The sequence below is a fragment of the Diabrotica virgifera genome, chromosome 1 (assembly GCF_917563875.1).
Source record: "Diabrotica virgifera virgifera chromosome 1, PGI_DIABVI_V3a".
NCBI lineage: Eukaryota > Metazoa > Arthropoda > Insecta > Coleoptera > Chrysomelidae > Diabrotica > Diabrotica virgifera.
The window spans coordinates 177,869,565-177,886,789 of NC_065443.1; the positions used below are offsets into that span (position 1 = coordinate 177,869,565).

Genomic DNA, 17,225 nt, shown 5'->3' on the forward strand with positions numbered 1-17,225 from the left:
TATAGCAAGACAAGGTTAGTATTTAGTTTTTTTGTATTTCAGGTGGTTGTCCGGTGTCGTTTAGTTCCTGTCATTCGTTACTTCAAAATCTCTAGCTGTTCAAATTCTGGGCCCAAAAACTTGGGTTTTTTTTCTTTTCGTTACAGTAAAGTAGAGTAAGTTTTCAAATACTGTGCTTCAGAAGTTGAGCTGTCAGAGTTGGCGCCCATTTTCTTCTCTCTTTATCATCCCTTTTATCTCGGTCTATCTCCAGTGGTCTTAACTAGTTGTATTAGTTTTTGTATTCACAGGTCTCATTTTCTTCCTAGTTACTATCATTTCATTATCGAATCTTTTCTTTTATATCTCTAAAGCCAATATTTGGTGTATTGAAGCTAGCCCGAATACTGACTTGAGATTTAGTGTCTCTCTGCCCTTTTGATTTTTCCTTCTGAGCTAAGCCACTCTTCATTTTTGTCTTAAATCTCTTCTCTCCTATTTTCCCCATATTTCGTCATTCTTTTCTTCAAAAATCTCTATACCCAGAGTATAGAGGTTTCAGCAGTTGTTCTTTCCATGTCTTCTGCAATAACAACTTCGGAATTAACGTGGTTGGACAAGAATACCCAATAGGATCAAACACAGCAACAAGTTCCTGTTCACTAGCAACACTAGTGACGCAATTGTCAACGTAAAAACTATGCGACAATTTTAAAATAGTGTCTTCCGAAACATTCAGCAGTTTTTGCGCACATTTTCTTAACATCAAGGAAAAATTATGTTCTAGTGAAGCTCCCAATAAAAACGGACTGCTGATCCCGAATACCACACGACAGTGGCGGTACACCTTTTCTTTTCCTGCATCATCTATCCAAAGAAAACGAAGAAAATCTCTGTCAGCTTTGTGTATCCCAATCTGTAAAAAGGCTTTGCGAATATCTGAGATTACACCGATTTCTTGTCGTCTGAATCTTAATAAAATAGCAGGAAACAATTCAATTAAGTTAACCCCCTTTTCAGGGCACTGGTTTAAAGAAGGTTTGTCTTTTTCTTTTGCTGAAGCGTCAAAAACTGGTCTGATTTTTGTGGACGCGCTATTAGGCTTAATTAGCGGCCTGTGGGGTAAATAATGACCTTCTTGGTTCGGCTGCTCCTCGAGCACTTCCTCAATTATATTTTCATCCAGCCACTCTTTGAATATTTGGCCGTAGGCTTCAAGATATCCATTTTTGTTTACCTTCTTCAACGTGGTATCCAGCCTTCTCTTAGCCATCTGGTAGTTACTTGGTAATGCCGGATGTCCTTCTAACCATGGCAGTCTAATTTCATATCATCCTGTGGAATCTGTGTTGCAACAGTCTCAAAGAAAAGTTGTTTTGCTGCTAGAGCTGTTTCTTCCCTTGTCTTCCTTTCTGCCGGATCATTGATACCCAAAGCATCTAACTCCTACAGTTGACTAATCGACGCGTTGCTAATAAAAAGTGAAACAGTTGTTGCGGTACGATTGTCTTGTTGATCTAAAGGTATTTTTCCCATCAAAGTTCAGCCCAATAAGGTTTCTACAGCTACCATCCACATCTTAAAACATGCCTTCTTCCGGTATAGAGTTTTCCTGCAATATCTGCACCTATTAAAATCTCTATAGATGTATCACCGGAATCTGTTATCTCTATATTCAGCCTCTCCAGTTCTTCCATCCAGGGACCATTAAATACGGAAGAAATATCACTACAAATTACGGGCTGATCTAGTGCTTCAAATGTGCAACTGTAGTTATTATAACTCAAGTTAACGTCATAACATCGTTTACATGTATTCCGGTAGGTGTGAGTGACGGAATTAGTTAAAAATAATAAAAATAAGTGTAATGACGAACAGTAATATATTTATTTATTTTGGGTGAACATGCGGTGTGTTTGCTTATATCTCGAACAAGGGTTGATTGTCAGCGAGCCGAGGGTTTGTCTGCATCGTTTGCATGCTGTGAAGTGACTGAGTGAGTGGCTGAAAGAAACCAGACGCTAATATGTTTGTGTTTCTACCATCTGACCAGAAGGCAATAAATTATTTAGATCTGGCGTTTAAAAGTTGAAACATTTCTGCAGTTTTGGGAAACGTTTTCGAATGCATGTCCAAAGTGAGTTATTGACATAAGGTCTGATAAGGAAATTAATTTATGGGGAATTCAGTTTGTTAAACTGAACACACCAAAAACATATGGTTAAGGATACATTTCGTTTCGTAAAACCGTCCCCTTACTAGCATCTGGTTTGTATATTACATGTGAATTTATATGACCCATATTATTTCGTTTTGAGAAAAGTTATTAAAAATTAAGAAAATAAAATTAGCAAAAATAGTAATAAAAGCGTACCGCTATACACCCCCGTTCGAGAGAATAAGACGATAGATAATACATAATATACATATGATTAAAATTGAAAATAACAGGAAATAAAACCACGCAATGTTTATACGAGGAGAAAGAAAAATCACTGAATGTTAATCGACACTTTCTTGATAACTTCCGGTAAATCTTGCTTTTCGCTTCGGTCTGCTGTTTGTTTCGCTGAATTATGTCGTTTTTTCTGGTTCGTGATGGGTACTTTCGTGAAGCTCGTACGCCGGCTTCAATCTGTCTAGAAATTGTTGTTTCTTTTCCATTTACAAGGACGACAAAAGTCTTGTCACCTCGCTTAACAACTGGAAAAGGACCGTGATATGGGTTTTCTAAGCTGCTTTTGATTGTATCACGGCGGATGAAAACGTGAGAGGTGGTTTTCATGTCTTTGAAAATGAAGGTGCTTTTGGATCCATGATGCGACGGTTGCTTAGGACGGAGGTTTTCGAAATGGTTTCGAAGCGTTTTTAAGTATATGTGAGCACTGTCGTCGGTGTTTCTTTGCGACGAAAACAATAGTTCACCTGGCAAACACAATGGTTCTCCGTACACGAGTTCGGCGGCTGAAGTACCTAAATCTTCTCTCCACGTGCTCGTATGCCCAGTAACACTGAAGGTAGGCTTTCGGTCCATCGAATATTTTCATGACATCGAATTGCTGCTTTTAACTGTCGATGAAACCTTTCTAGCATACCATTGGCTTGAGGATGATATACGGTTGTCCTTAAATGGGTAGTTCCAGTTAATTTGCAGATTGATTTGAAGAGATGCGATTCGAATTGTCGACCTTGATCTGTTGTGATGCGCTTGGGAGTGCCAAACGAGCTATCCAACCAGAAAAAATGTTCTGGTGAAAAAAAAAGGCGAAAGTGAGTGGTTTCTAGTCTGTGTATATCGTTATGTCCTTGCCTTCGATCATAATATGTCTGAAGTGTTTTATGGCTAGATATATAGCTAATAGTTCTCTATCGTATGCACTATATTTCTTTTTGCTAGGTGAGAATTTTTTAGAAAAGAAAGCTAAATGTTTCATACCTGTATCCGTTTTTTGTTGTAGTACAGCTCCAGCACAAAAATCAGAAGCGTCACAAGTGATGGAGATATCAGGTTTGTTCCAACATAAACTTTTGGACGGTCCAGAAACCGTCACGAAACTACTTGTGCCGTTTGTTGTGCGCATGTACGTAATTGTATCGCCCAGTTATCGTCCCATGACGGTAATTTGTAAACCGATGTTGGAACAGTTACGTGACTGATAACTGATTTATCTATCAATATGTATATTGTTGTTGTTATATCCAATGATAAAAACCAAAGACGTATACCATAGATATATTAATATTATGTCACACATGACAGAAGCTCGAAACAAATGAACAATCAATGAAAAACCCTATTGCCGATTACTGAAATGATCATCACGGAACCGTCACCAAAAGATCACAATTCTTGTTGGAACAGTGGGAAGGACGATCCGATGACGATCATATTTTTGTTGGAACGGATTTTGTTTACTGCGCAGGAGCGTTACCGTTTCGTGACGGTTCTCCGTCGTGTTGGAACAAACCTATATTAACATCGTTTACAGGGTGGCTTAGTAAAGCAGCGTTAGCTAAACTATTTTTGCAGTCGTCAAAGGCTTGGATTCGCTGTGGTGTCCATTCAATTGCGGCTTTTCCTTTGACATTACCTTTTAGGGCATCATGTAGTGGTGCTTGTAGCTCAGCTGCATTGGGTATGAACCTTCGGTAGAAGTTTAACATACCTAGAAATCTGCGTAGGTCTTTCACTCTATTTGGCTGAGTGAAATTTTGTACAGCTGCTACTTTTTCTTGTGGAGGTGTGAGTCCTCCATCTGATACTGTGTATCTCAAAAAGGTAATCTCGTTTTTGCCGAATTGACACTTTGCTGGATTTATCACAACGCCAAACTGCTTAAGCCTTTTGAAAATTTCTTCCAAATGCGACACATATACTGCTCTTCGGATTCTGATGCAGTGAAACGCTGGAATGTCTGTCCTGCGTTTCGTAAACCAAAAGGCATATATAAGTACTCGTACAGCCCAAATGGTGTGGTAACGGCGGTCTTTGGTATGTCTTCGGTGGCTACTGGTATCTGGTTGTATGCTCTAACTAAATCTATTGTAGAGAAGATTGTATTACCAGGAATTGGATATCGATCTGGAACTGTTCTTTGGTTTAGACGTCGATAATCTCCGCAGGGTCTCCATTCCTCACCTTTATTCGGGACCATATGCAGTGGAGTAGACCAGTTACTTTTTGATGGTTTTATGATGCCTATACGCAGAAGATTCTCAAACTCTTTTTTAGCCCATTGCAGTTTTTCAGGTGCTAATCGTCGCTTAGAAAAAACGGGTGGACCTGGTGTTGTATCGATGTGGTGCTTGGTTTGATGCTGAATGTCTTTCAGGAGTCCCGTGTCGCGTGATTTCCGGAAATCGTAGCAACAGTTCATGGTAACGCGACACTTCCGCGATAGTTTTTACGCTACTATCGAAACACTCTCTAACGAGTCCCTTAGTTCGAAGGGTTGTCGCACTGTCTATTAAGCACTGGTTGGCAATGTCCACTAGGAGAGCGAAATGGGAAAGAAAATCCACTCCAATAATAGGCTTTGAAATGTCCGCCACTACGAATCGCCACGTAAAATCACGCCGTAGTCCGATGTTTAAAGTCAAATTCACATACCCGTATGTCGCGATTTTAGTGTCATTGACCGCGTATAGTTCGTTAGTAGTCTTTTCGCGTGCACCCCGTACATATTTTCGCGGAGAAACGCACAGATCGGCAACGGTGTCGATTAAAAATTGTTTTTTAGTTGCATAGTCTGTTACGAAAAGGCGGCGAAACTTTGGGCTTGGGTCGGATGCCGCACTTACCGACTGCCCGCGATGTTTTCCTGATGCTCGCACGGAGGAGAGCTCTTTTGAGCCTGGTCACCAAAACGGTAGTGATACCAACATAATATGTCACTATTATGTTCCCTACTGTAGCTTCTATCTTAAGAATATGGTCTGCCTCTTGAGTTGCTGCGGTTACGACGGTATGTGTTAATTTGTGCTTGAGCCTGCGACAAGCTAGCTAGCTGAATTTTCATTTCAGCTAATTCGGCTGTCAATTTATCGATGGTACTTTCACGCGCGTTGGACACTTCTGAAATATGGACGCTAGGAGCTATACCTTCGGAGATTGTGTCAGCTAGCTCGGCAACTGCATCCAAACTAGCTTTAGCTTGAGTAGCTAGAATAGCCTGTGTAGACGATGGCAGTCTACCTAACCACAGAGACCTTACAATATTATCTGGTACTGTTGTGCCTGCTAAAGACTGTAAATGTCGTAAGAATTGAGAAGGTCGTCGATCGCCCAGTTCTTCATGCTCAAATAGTCTTTTAATTTTTTGTTGTTGAGATGCACTAAGTCTCTTAATTAACTCTGACTTTAATTTTACGTACCTCTCTGTAGCTGGTGGTGACACAATGATGTCCCTAACTTCTGATATGTACCGGGTGTCCCAATAAGAATGGCTCTCGGCCATATCTCAGGAACCGTTTATAGTACAGCTTAGGGAAAAAAAATTTTATAACAAAAGTTGCCTCGAGAAAAGCCTGGAAATTATTTTCATATTTGTAAGTCCACCGCTAGAGGGCGTAATTGAATATCAAAAATTTAAAAATCAAAATATTACAAAATTTACATAATGAAAGGGCACTGAAAATCCGATCATCGTATTCTTCGCAAGATTCTGCGAATATTTGATTTCACAAGTGTAACTCTACCTTTGCAAATAAGAGGTGGGGGTGAGTGGGAACCTTGTTATGAAAAATGGCTGTAAGTCCGGTTCTGCTTAATCGATTTTTGCAAACTTGGTCTCGTTGAAAACAGATCTTTTTCGTTAATATAAGAGTTATAATTACGAAACAGCCTAGTAAGTAATATGCCAGCTAGGGGGCCCTATTTTATGTTTTTCGGAAATCTAGTTTTCTTTGGAAAATATTAAATACAAGTATGCACTTTTAATCATGTGTTACAAAATTAGACCAAAATATCAACAGAATATTGAAAACCGCATGTCGATACCTTTTTTCTATCTCGAGATATCTTAAGAAATGTATAAATTGTAAACAAACTGATAATGTCACCGGTAAACGAAGTTAAGGAAATCAAAGTGAAAACAGGTAGTGTGCTATGGAAACAAATTAGAGCGGGACACTTGCGGAATGCCGACAGAAGTGAATATTTCTCATAGATTCAATTATATTCGGTTCGATTCAATTCGATTCCATTTAATTGGATTTAATTTTATTTATTATCATTATGCTTATAATTTAATATATTTAAAATATACCCAATTTAATACATAATATATATGGTTTGTCAAACGTAGGAAAGAGTTTGAAAATCTTACAATCGCCGAAATTTTTAAACTTTTTGTTACGTTTGACAAACTGTACTAGTGATTTTACCCATTAATTTTAGAATTAGCAAACTTTCAAAAGAATTTTTACTTCAAATTTGATAGTGAATTTAATTGTTATTATATAAAATGAATAGGATGTTTAAAAATACAATTTGAGGATAAGTAGGTTGAAAAGAATAATGTAATCAACAAATTTAAAAAAGTCACTTTTGTATAACGGCCTCCCCTTTAATGAGAGTATCTAAAAATAAATGAACTCTTCCATGCATTATTTACGATTAAAATTTACACGAAGTATTTACTATACTTCATCAGTAATTAAATTTTTAAATTAAAAAATATCGTTTACATTATTAAGAAAAATAAGAATTTAAAGCTTTATGTATCTTTATATCTTATTAATCCTAATTTTAACGGGTAAAATCACTAGTATATAATATTATGTATTAAATTAGGTATATATTATATATTTATATTAAATTATAGATATAATATATATATTAAATAAAATTAAATCTAATCGAATGGAATCTAATTGAATCAAAAGAATATAATCGAATCTATAATAAGTATTCACTTCTGTCGGCATTCCGCAAGTGTCACCCTTTAATTTTTTTTTCACAGCACACTACTTATTTTCACTTTGATTTCCGTAACTTCGTTTACAGGAGACATCATCAGTTATGTTTAAAAATTAACACGTTTCTTAAGATATCTCGAGATAGACAAAAGGTATCGACATGCGGTTTTCGATATTCTGTTGATAATTTGGTCTTATTTTGTAATACAGGGTTAAAAGTGCATACTTGTATTTAATATTTTCCAAAGAAAACTAGATTTATGAAAAACATAAAATAGCGCCCCCTAACTGGCATATTACTTATTAGGCTGTTTCGTAATTATAACTCTTACATTAACGAAAAAGATCTGTTTTCAACGAGACCAAGTTTTCAAAAATCGATTAAGCAGAACAGGACTTACAGCCATTTTTCATAACAAGGTTCCCACTCACCCCCACCTCTTATTTGCAAAGGTAGAGTTACACTTGTGAAATCAAATATTCTCAGAATTTTGCGAGGAATACGATGATTGGATTTTCAGTGTCCTTTCATTATGTAAATTTTGTAAAATTTTGATTTTAAAATTTTTGATATTCAATTACGCCCTCTAGCGGTGGACTTACAAATATGAAAATAATTTCCAGGCTTTTCTCCAGGTAACTTTTGTTATAAATTTTTTTTTCCCAAAGCTGTAATATAAACGGTTCCTGAGATTCTTATTGGGACACCCGGTACACTGTTTCGAGATTAGCAACTATGTAGTTAAATTTTGTTGCGTCACTTGTTATGTTTGCCAGTGTAAATTGGTTTTCCACTTGCAGGAGCCAAATTTCAGGATCGTTGGGCCAAAACGGTGGGATTTTAGTAGATAACCTATGTATGTTCTGGCACATCCCCTAAATCGCAACCCTTAAATATTAATAAATGCCAAACGGCTTAACGTAGGATGACGTGTGACGTATCGTTGGAAAGGGGATGAAAAAGGGGGTTGAATGCAGTATGTGGCGTGCGCATCGGAATATGCCAAAAGGGCATTACGTCATATCTTCGTTTCTATTGGTCCGATTTTGACGTAAGAGGGCTCGTCGGAACGGGGAGGGGGTAACGAATAAGTTGAGACAAAAACAAAGATGGCGGCATTGCCAAAACGGCATTACAGCATATCTTCGTTGCTATTGGTCCGATTTTGACGTAAGAGGGCTCGTCAGAACGGGGAGGGGGTAACGAATAAGTTGAGACAAAAAACAAAGATGGCGGCAGTGCCAAAACGGCATTACAGCATATCTTTGTTGCTATTGGTCCGATTTTGACGTATGGGGTGTCAAATAAAAGCGGTGGTGACACAGAAGCCAACTGTCAATTCTTCTTCTTCTTTTCGTTTGTCAATTCTTCTTTTCCGTATAGTGCCTAACAGAACGTGACATTCGACATCTTTGTTGTCATTGGTCCGATTTTGACGTATGGGGTGTCAAATGAAAGCGGTAACGACACAGAAGCCAACTGTCAATTCTTCTTCTGTCAACGTTCAATATTAACTGTCAATTCTTCTTCTTTTCCGTATAGTGCCTAACAGAACGTGACATTTGACGTATGACGTGACATTTGACGTATGACGTGACATTTATATGACATTGTTCAGTTTAACGTCCGACATTTGACGCAGAACGTGACATTTGACGTAGGACGTGAATGACGTGAAATTCGACGCAGAACGTGACATTTGACGTAGATATGTGACATTCGACGTAGGACGTAAATGACGTGAAATTCGACGCAGAACGTGAATGACGTGACGTGAATGACGTGACATGTGACGTAGGACGTAAATGACGTGACGTGAATGACGTGAAATTCGAAGCAGAACGTGACATTTGAACGTGAATGACGTGACATTCGACTTGCTATCCTCTGCTGCGCTCTGCTACCGTCTGCTAATCTCTATTACCTTCTGCTCCGCTCTGCTACACTCTGCTGACCCCTTATACCGCTCTGTGATCGTCTGTGCCTTCTGTTAGCGTGTCTCTGATGACGTCTGTACGTCTCTGGTACCCTCTGTGACCCTCTGCTACCCTCTGTGACCCTCTGCTACCCTCTGTTACCCTCTGCTACCCTCTGTTACCCTCTGCTACCCTTTGCTGTTACATTAAAAGCGGTTTAGAATATGACGTCTGTACGTCTCTGTGATCGTCTGTGCCTTCTGTTAGCGTGTCTCTGATGACGTCTGTACGTCTCTGTGGTCGTCTGTGCCTTCTGTTAGCGTGTCTCTGATGACGTTTGTATGTCTCTGTGGTCGTCTGTAACCTATGTATGTTCTGGCACATCCCCTAAATCGCAACCCTTAAATATTAATAAATGCCAAACGGCTTAACGTAGGATGACGTGTGACGTATCGTTGGAAAGGGGATGAAAAAGGGGGTTGAATGCAGTATGTGGCGTGCGCATCAAAGTATGTCAAAAGGGCATTACGTCATATCTTCGTTTCTATTGATCCGATTTTGACGTAAGAGGGCGCGTTGGAACGGGGAGGGGGTAACGAATACGTTGAGACAAAAACAAAGATGGCGACAATGCCAAAACGGCATTACGTCATATCTTCTTTTCTATTGGTCCGATTTTGACGTAAGAGGGCTCGTCGGAACGTGGAGGGGGTAACGAATAAGTTGAGACAAAAAACAAAGATGGCGGCAGTGCCAAAACGGCATTACAGCATATCTTTGTTGCTATTGGTCCGATTTTGACGTATGGGGTGTCAAATAAAAGCGGTGGTGACACAGAAGCCAACTGTCAATTCTTCTTCTTCTTTTCGTTTGTCAATTCTTCTTCTTTTCCGTATAGTGCCTAACAGAACGTGACATTCGACATCTTTGTTGTCATTAGTCCGATTTTGACGTATGGGGTGTCAAATGAAAGCGGTGACGACACAGAAGCCAACTGTCAATTCTTCTTCTTTTCGTTTGTTAATTTTTCTTCTTTTTCGTATAGTGCCTAACAGAACGTGACATTTGACGTAGGACGTGACATTTGGCGTAGGACGTGACATGAACGACGTGACATTTGACGCAGAACGTGGCATTTGGCGTGAAATATGACGTGAATGACGTGAAATTCGACGCAGAACGTGACATTTGACGTAGATATGTGACATTCGACGTAGGACGTGAATGACGTGAAATTCGACGCAGAACGTGAATGACGTGACGTGAATGACGTGACATGTGACGTAGGACGTAAATGACGTGACGTGAATGACGTGAAATTCGAAGCAGAACGTGACATTTGAACGTGAATGACGTGACATGTGACGTAGGATGTAAATGACGTGACGTGAATGACGTGAAATTCGACGCAGAACGTGACATTTGAACGTGAATGAGTGACGTGAATGACGTGACGTGAATGACGTGTCGTGAATGACGTGACCTGAATGACGTGAAATTCGACGCAGAACGTTAATGACGTGACGTGAATGACGTGACATTTGACGTAGGACGTGACATTTGAACGTGAATGACGTGACATTCGACTTGCTATCTTCTGCTACCGTCTGCTAATCTCTGATGGCGGAATTGCCAAAACGGCATTACAGCATATCTTCGTTGCTATTGATCTGATTGTGACGGCTCCGAAAAAGAAGAAGATTCGTCGGTGACAGACCGCAAAGAAGAAGAAGAAGTTGACGTGACAAACGAAATAAAGAAGAAGAATTGACAGCATCATTACAAACTAAAAGAAGAAGAGGACGACTCGACGCAAAAAAAGAAGTAGCAAACTGAAAAGAAGAAGTTGACATGACAAACGAAAAGAAGAAGAATTGACAGCAACATGACAACTAAAAGAAGAAGTGACAATGGCTTAACAAAATGACGAATAATTGACAAATCGAAAAGAAGAAGAAGAATTGACGGCTGCGGAAAAGAAGAAGAAGAAGAAGAAGAAGGTGACGTGACAAATGAAAAGAAGAAGTGACGATGGCTCGACACAAAGTAGAATTGACAAACCGAAATGAAGAAGAGGAAGAAGAATTGATAGCAACAAGACAAACGAAAAGAAGAAGAAGAATTGACAAACGAAAAGAAGAAGAAGAAGTAACAATGGCACAGCACAATGAAGAATTGACAAACCTGAAAACAGAAGAAGAATTAACACACCGAAAAGAAAAATTGACAGATGGCTTGACACAAAGAAGAAGAAGAAATTAAATACGAGTTTATTATTCATAAAATTCACATCTGATACTAAGTATTAAATAGAATTTCATTAGTCACACAAAACGAATGTGTCAGCGGAAGCAATATCATATTACACCTGTAACATAATATTGCAATAGAAATAATGTGGGGCAATGACCGCAAAAAAGCAACGATTATATTTTTTGCAACATCGTCAGAAACACCTTGCAAATTTTACACGACTCGTTAAAACAAACTGCAACTTCTAGAAATAATATTCACATGTCATCTAATATTGCAAAATAAGTAAGAATGTATAATATGGCAATGACCGCAAAAAAAGCATCAATTATATTTTATAATATACGATTTCATTATTATGACACAGCACATTATACACGACGCGTTAATAACGGAAATCAAAACCGCAAACTCTAGCAATAATATGCACATGCCGTTTCAAAGAATCCTGCAAGTACATACATGTAAATTTTAATGCGTCATCAGATTAACCTACTATATAAATAGAAATCGGGGGATAGCCAGTTCATTGAGTTTCCGACAGGCATAAAGTACACCAATTGTGTCCGAACCACAGTTTCTGAACGTGTCGCTAGTTAGTTCGACGTGCAGTGATAAATACTGAATCAAGGTAAGCTATCTTTGTTGTTCATATTAAATATTTTTTCTGTATGTATTTATTGTGTACTTGTGTTTCATGTCTTAAATATTTTTTAAATAAGTTCTTGTGCTAGTATTATGTACTTGTGGTTCTTTTATATCTATGTTTAAAATAATTACGTGCAAAAAAAAAATTTACGTCTACTCTGCTTTAATAATTGTGGACTATTTCTATTTCTCTCTCCCCAATTTTCTTTTGCCGACCTTCTATATACTTGTGTTTCTTTTATCTATGTAGTTTTAAAATAATTACGTGCAAAGAATTTCCCTTCTCCTCTTCTTTAATAATTTGTGGATTACTGTTTTCTATTTCTCTGTGTTCCCAATTCTTTGTCGGTCTTCACAATTCACAATTTCTTATTTTTACACGATCACATTATTTTGTGAATGTAAATTATCGATTTTTGTTTTTTAATGTCTCTGTTTTTGTTACGTACTTCTGTGGATTTTGTTTTCTCTAAACTATTACTTATAGAAAAATAGTAAGATTTGTGCATGTTTTCTAGCAATTGTTTCTTATTGTTTTAGATGGATTTAACAAAAATAAATGCCGTTTCTTTGGTTGCAGACCGTAAACCAATAATTAAATTAAACGAACTACCAATAAACGAGCCACAAAAAGTAATAGACGCCAAGCTGGTGAAAAATAAATTTGGCCAAGTAGTTTTGCTGGAACTGGAGGAGAACGTTGTGTTCCTGCCAAATAGAGTCACAAACGTCTATACTCCATTCATCTCTGATTTTGCAACTAAGAAGTATTCCATTATATTTCGAGGACTGATCGATACTGGATACCACCACCCAGCAGCCAAATTTGAGATAATAGACAACTAGTTATTAGAATAAAGGAAAAAAGGGTAAGTGATCTTGTTCTTTCTTGTATCTTTTGTATTTGAGTAGCCATGCAACATAAACAAGTGATTAAACAGTCTGATGATTTGCTTCACATTATTAAAAAGCTTCGTAAAATAATTTTTGACAAATTCACTGATAGGGACCGTAAAGTTTGGACAAGACGTTTAAATAGTCAAATTTGGAGATGCAATAAAGTAATTAAAAACAATAAGCTGCCCATTGGAACAGTTAGAAAATTGCAAACTAGCATAGGTCATTTTAAGCATTTTAGACAAATTATTTTAAATTTCAATAATAAACATGTTGGGATGGGGCTTAGTTCAAAATTACGCAATAGGGTTAAATGGGAAAATGTTGTGTCGTGTTTTGCCAGTCGAATTAAAACCGGTGTAATAGTAAATTTAACTCATAAGGACATTGGCCAATTTTTAGAGGATGCTTATACTGTTTTTAGCAACAAAATTAAAATTATTTTGAAAACACATAGAATACTTAAAGTCAATACTGCATTTTGCGGGGAGTTCATTAAAAAATCAAGTGATAGTGAAAGTTTAGATTTAAAATATTTTAATACGAAAAATGCTATTATAGATACATCGACCGATTTACATCTTTGGTTTCGTGAAAATGTTAAAGATAAAATTTATACAAAGCTATCAGAATTTGCAGAAAAAGATTCAGGAGCCGCGCTGTCTAAAGTAATTTCATTAGAGGTTAATATTAATAGAGTGGACATAGGAAACGGTTCGTCCTTCATTGACTTGCCACAAGAGATTAGTAATAAAAAGGCTTGTATCAATGTTCGTAATTTTGATCAAGCATGCTTTTATTGGTCAATAGTTAGTGCTTTGTATCCTGTTACTACAAATCCACAAAGAATATCCAAATATCCACATTATTCTACTATTCTACTATTTTTCAAACGGACAAATTAGAAAGCCCAATGCCATTAAATCAAATTTCAAAATTCGAAAAACTAAACGCCATATCAGTCAATGTTTTCGTATTAGAATTAAATATAGTTAAGGACAAACAATTTTACGAAGTAGTACCTGCCAGACTGACACCAACAAAGTTGGAAAAGCATGTTAATTTGCTTCTTGTGCAAGATAAATATTTTCCAAAATTAAATGATTACGATGCTCCTCCAGAAGATGACGATCAGACGGAAATACGTTTTCATTATTGTTGGATTAAAGATTTAGGGAAATTAGTAAAGTCGCAATTGAACAAGAACACGCGGAAAACACATATTTGCGATCGTTGTTTAAACTATTTTAGCAGTGAAAGCAAACTAGCAGAACATGAAGAAATGTGTTTGGATATGAATAAATGCAAAATGACTGTTCCTAAATATGATCATGTGGCTTTTCGAAATTTTACGTACAAACAAACAACTCCGTTTATAGTTTATGCCGATTTTGAATGCCAATTACATAATTTTACGGATTCCAATGTCAAATTGAGTAAAACAGCAAAATATCAGAAACATGTACCTTTTAGTGCAGGTTATTATTTTAAATGTGCTTACGATGACAGTTTATCTTATTTTAAGAGCTATAGAGGTGAAAATTGCATGGAGTGGTTTGCAAAAGAAATGGCTGAAATTTCCAAATTTGTAAATTCCAAGTTGAAAACAATTATACCTATCGCCGAAAAGCCTAACACAAAGGGAGCAACGGTGTGCCATATTTGTGAGAAACGCTTTTTGACAACAGATACAATTGTTGTAGACCACGACCATTTTACCGGACAGGTACGTGGATTTGCACACCAAGCATGTAATTTGAACTTTAAAAAATTATTTGTTGTTCCCGTGGTTTTTCACAATTTTAGTGGTTACGATTCGCATTTTATGATTATTGATTTATGCAAACATGGGCACTTGAGCTTACTTCCAATTAATAAAGAAAAATATATTTCATTTACATTACACTCTGACGAACACCAAATTAAATTACGATTTATTGATTCACTAAGATTTATGGGAGCTTCACTAGACGAATTAGCCTCAATTTTAGACACATCGGAAAAGAAAATTTTAAAACGAGAATTTAGTCATTTAGATGATGATACATTCAATTTGTTAACTTGTAAAGGAGTATTTTGTTACGATTATATCGATAGCGTGGAAAAATTATATGAAACTTCTTTACCCAACATTAGACATTTTTATAATAAGCTAAATAATGAATATATTAGTGAAGAGAAGTATGCTCATGCGCAGAATGTTTGGAATAAATTTAATTGTAAAAATTTGGGTGAATACAGCGATTTGTATTTGAAAACAGATATTCTGCTGCTGGCTGATGTGTTTGAGCAGTTTCGACAAAAATGTCGAGACACGTATAAACTAGATCCTGCTTGGTATTATACCATGCCAGGATACACGTGGGATTGTATGCTGAGATACACAAAATGTAAATTAGAATTGCTAAAAGATGTGGATATGATTTTGTTCATGGAAAAAGCCATAAGAGGCGGAATATCTGTTTGCAGCAACAGATATTCAGAGGCCAACAACAAATACATGTCGACGTATGACCCCACACGGCCCTCTAAATACATCATGTATTTAGACGTGAATAATCTGTATGGCTGGGCCATGAGTGAGGCTTTACCAATAGGAGGATTCAAATGGATTGAAGATGGCATCAAATTTGGTGTTGCATCAAAATCCACTAATCTTCCCGAAGGCCATATTGTTATTATGTCAATACCGAATGATGCGAAAGAGGGCTATTTTTTCCAAGTTGACTTGGAGTATCCACGCGAATTGCATGATAAACACAAAGATTTTCCATTTGCTGCCGAACACCGCATTCCGCCCGGTTCAAAATTGCCAAAGTTAATACCGACCTTATATCACAAAACAAAATATATTATTCATTATAGAAATCTTAAACAGGCGTTAGCGAACGGGTTAATTTTAACAAAGATACACAGAGTGTTGAAATTTAATCAATCTGCGTGGCTGCGACCAGATATTGAGTTAAATACCAACTTACGAACAGCAGCCACAAGTAGCTTCGAAAAAAATCTCTTTAAATTAATGAATAATGCTGTGTTCGGTAAGACAATGGAGAACATAAGACGTCATCGTATCGTAAAATTATGTAAAAAATGGCATGGAAGGTACGGAGCTAAAAATTTGATTGCAAGTAGTCGATTTCATAGTCGAACGATCTTTCATGAGAATTTGGTGGCTATCGAACTGAAAAAATCAGAAGTATGCTTTAATAAACCCCTGTATATAGGCACAGCAATCCTCGATATATCCAAATTATGTATGTACGATTTTCATTATAACTTTATGCTTCCAACGATGGGAGAAGAAAACTGTTCATTGCTGTACATGGACACAGACAGCTTTATTTATGAACTGCAATGTTCAGATGCATATAGAGAGGTTTTAAAAGTACATTCAAGCAAATTCGATACCTCCGACTACGCCGAAAATAACCCATATGACATAGAACGATTAAATAAAAAAATCCCTGGATTAATGAAGGATGAGGCAAATGGGAAAATAATTACACATTTTATTGGGCTAAGATCAAAAATGTACACATTTAAAATGCAAATAACAGACGTGGAGAGGGAAAAAGAAAGACAGCGCCTGGAACGAAAACAACTAAACAAAGAGAGAATTGAAAGCGACGTAAGCAATTTGGGAATAACCAAAAAGGCAAAAGGAGTGAAATATAATGTCGTTCGAAATAAAATTACGTACGAAGACTATGAAAAATGTCTTAAAGAATTCAAAATTCAAAACGCAAGCCAAAGATGTATTCGGTCGTATCAGCATTCAGTATTTAGCATCGAACAGTCCAAAACAGCTCTAAGTCCTTATGACGACAAGCGGTACTTAATACCAAAATCATTTAATACGCTTCCGTGGGGGCATTCTAATATTTCGTAATTTTTTTTTGTTATTATGAAAATGCTTAATGGCTACTTAAAACAGAAAAAAGAAAAGGTCACTTATCGCTAAGTTTTTGTAAATTGTATATAAAAAAAAATATATTATCCATTGTATAATGTAATTTTTTATTAATAAACTTGTCTAATCTTGATTTTTGTTCGTTTTATTTATGTTAGATAAAAATAAAAGACATCATATTTATTAATATTATTTATTC

General features: G+C 36.8%; 2 protein-coding genes across 2 annotated transcripts; one reads left to right on the top strand and one right to left on the bottom strand.

Moving 5' to 3' along the window:
* Window positions 1-505: 505 nt before the first annotated feature.
* Window positions 506-1,252, bottom strand: LOC126892108 (uncharacterized). The gene has a single exon (XM_050661571.1). The coding sequence runs from the start codon at window positions 1,250-1,252 to the stop codon at window positions 506-508; it is 747 nt and encodes a 248-aa protein (XP_050517528.1).
* A 13,815-nt stretch (window positions 1,253-15,067) lies between these two features.
* Window positions 15,068-17,005, top strand: LOC126892111 (uncharacterized). Its single transcript, XM_050661581.1, has one exon. The coding sequence runs from the start codon at window positions 15,068-15,070 to the stop codon at window positions 17,003-17,005; it is 1,938 nt and encodes a 645-aa protein (XP_050517538.1).
* The last annotated feature ends 220 nt before the right edge of the window (window positions 17,006-17,225 follow it).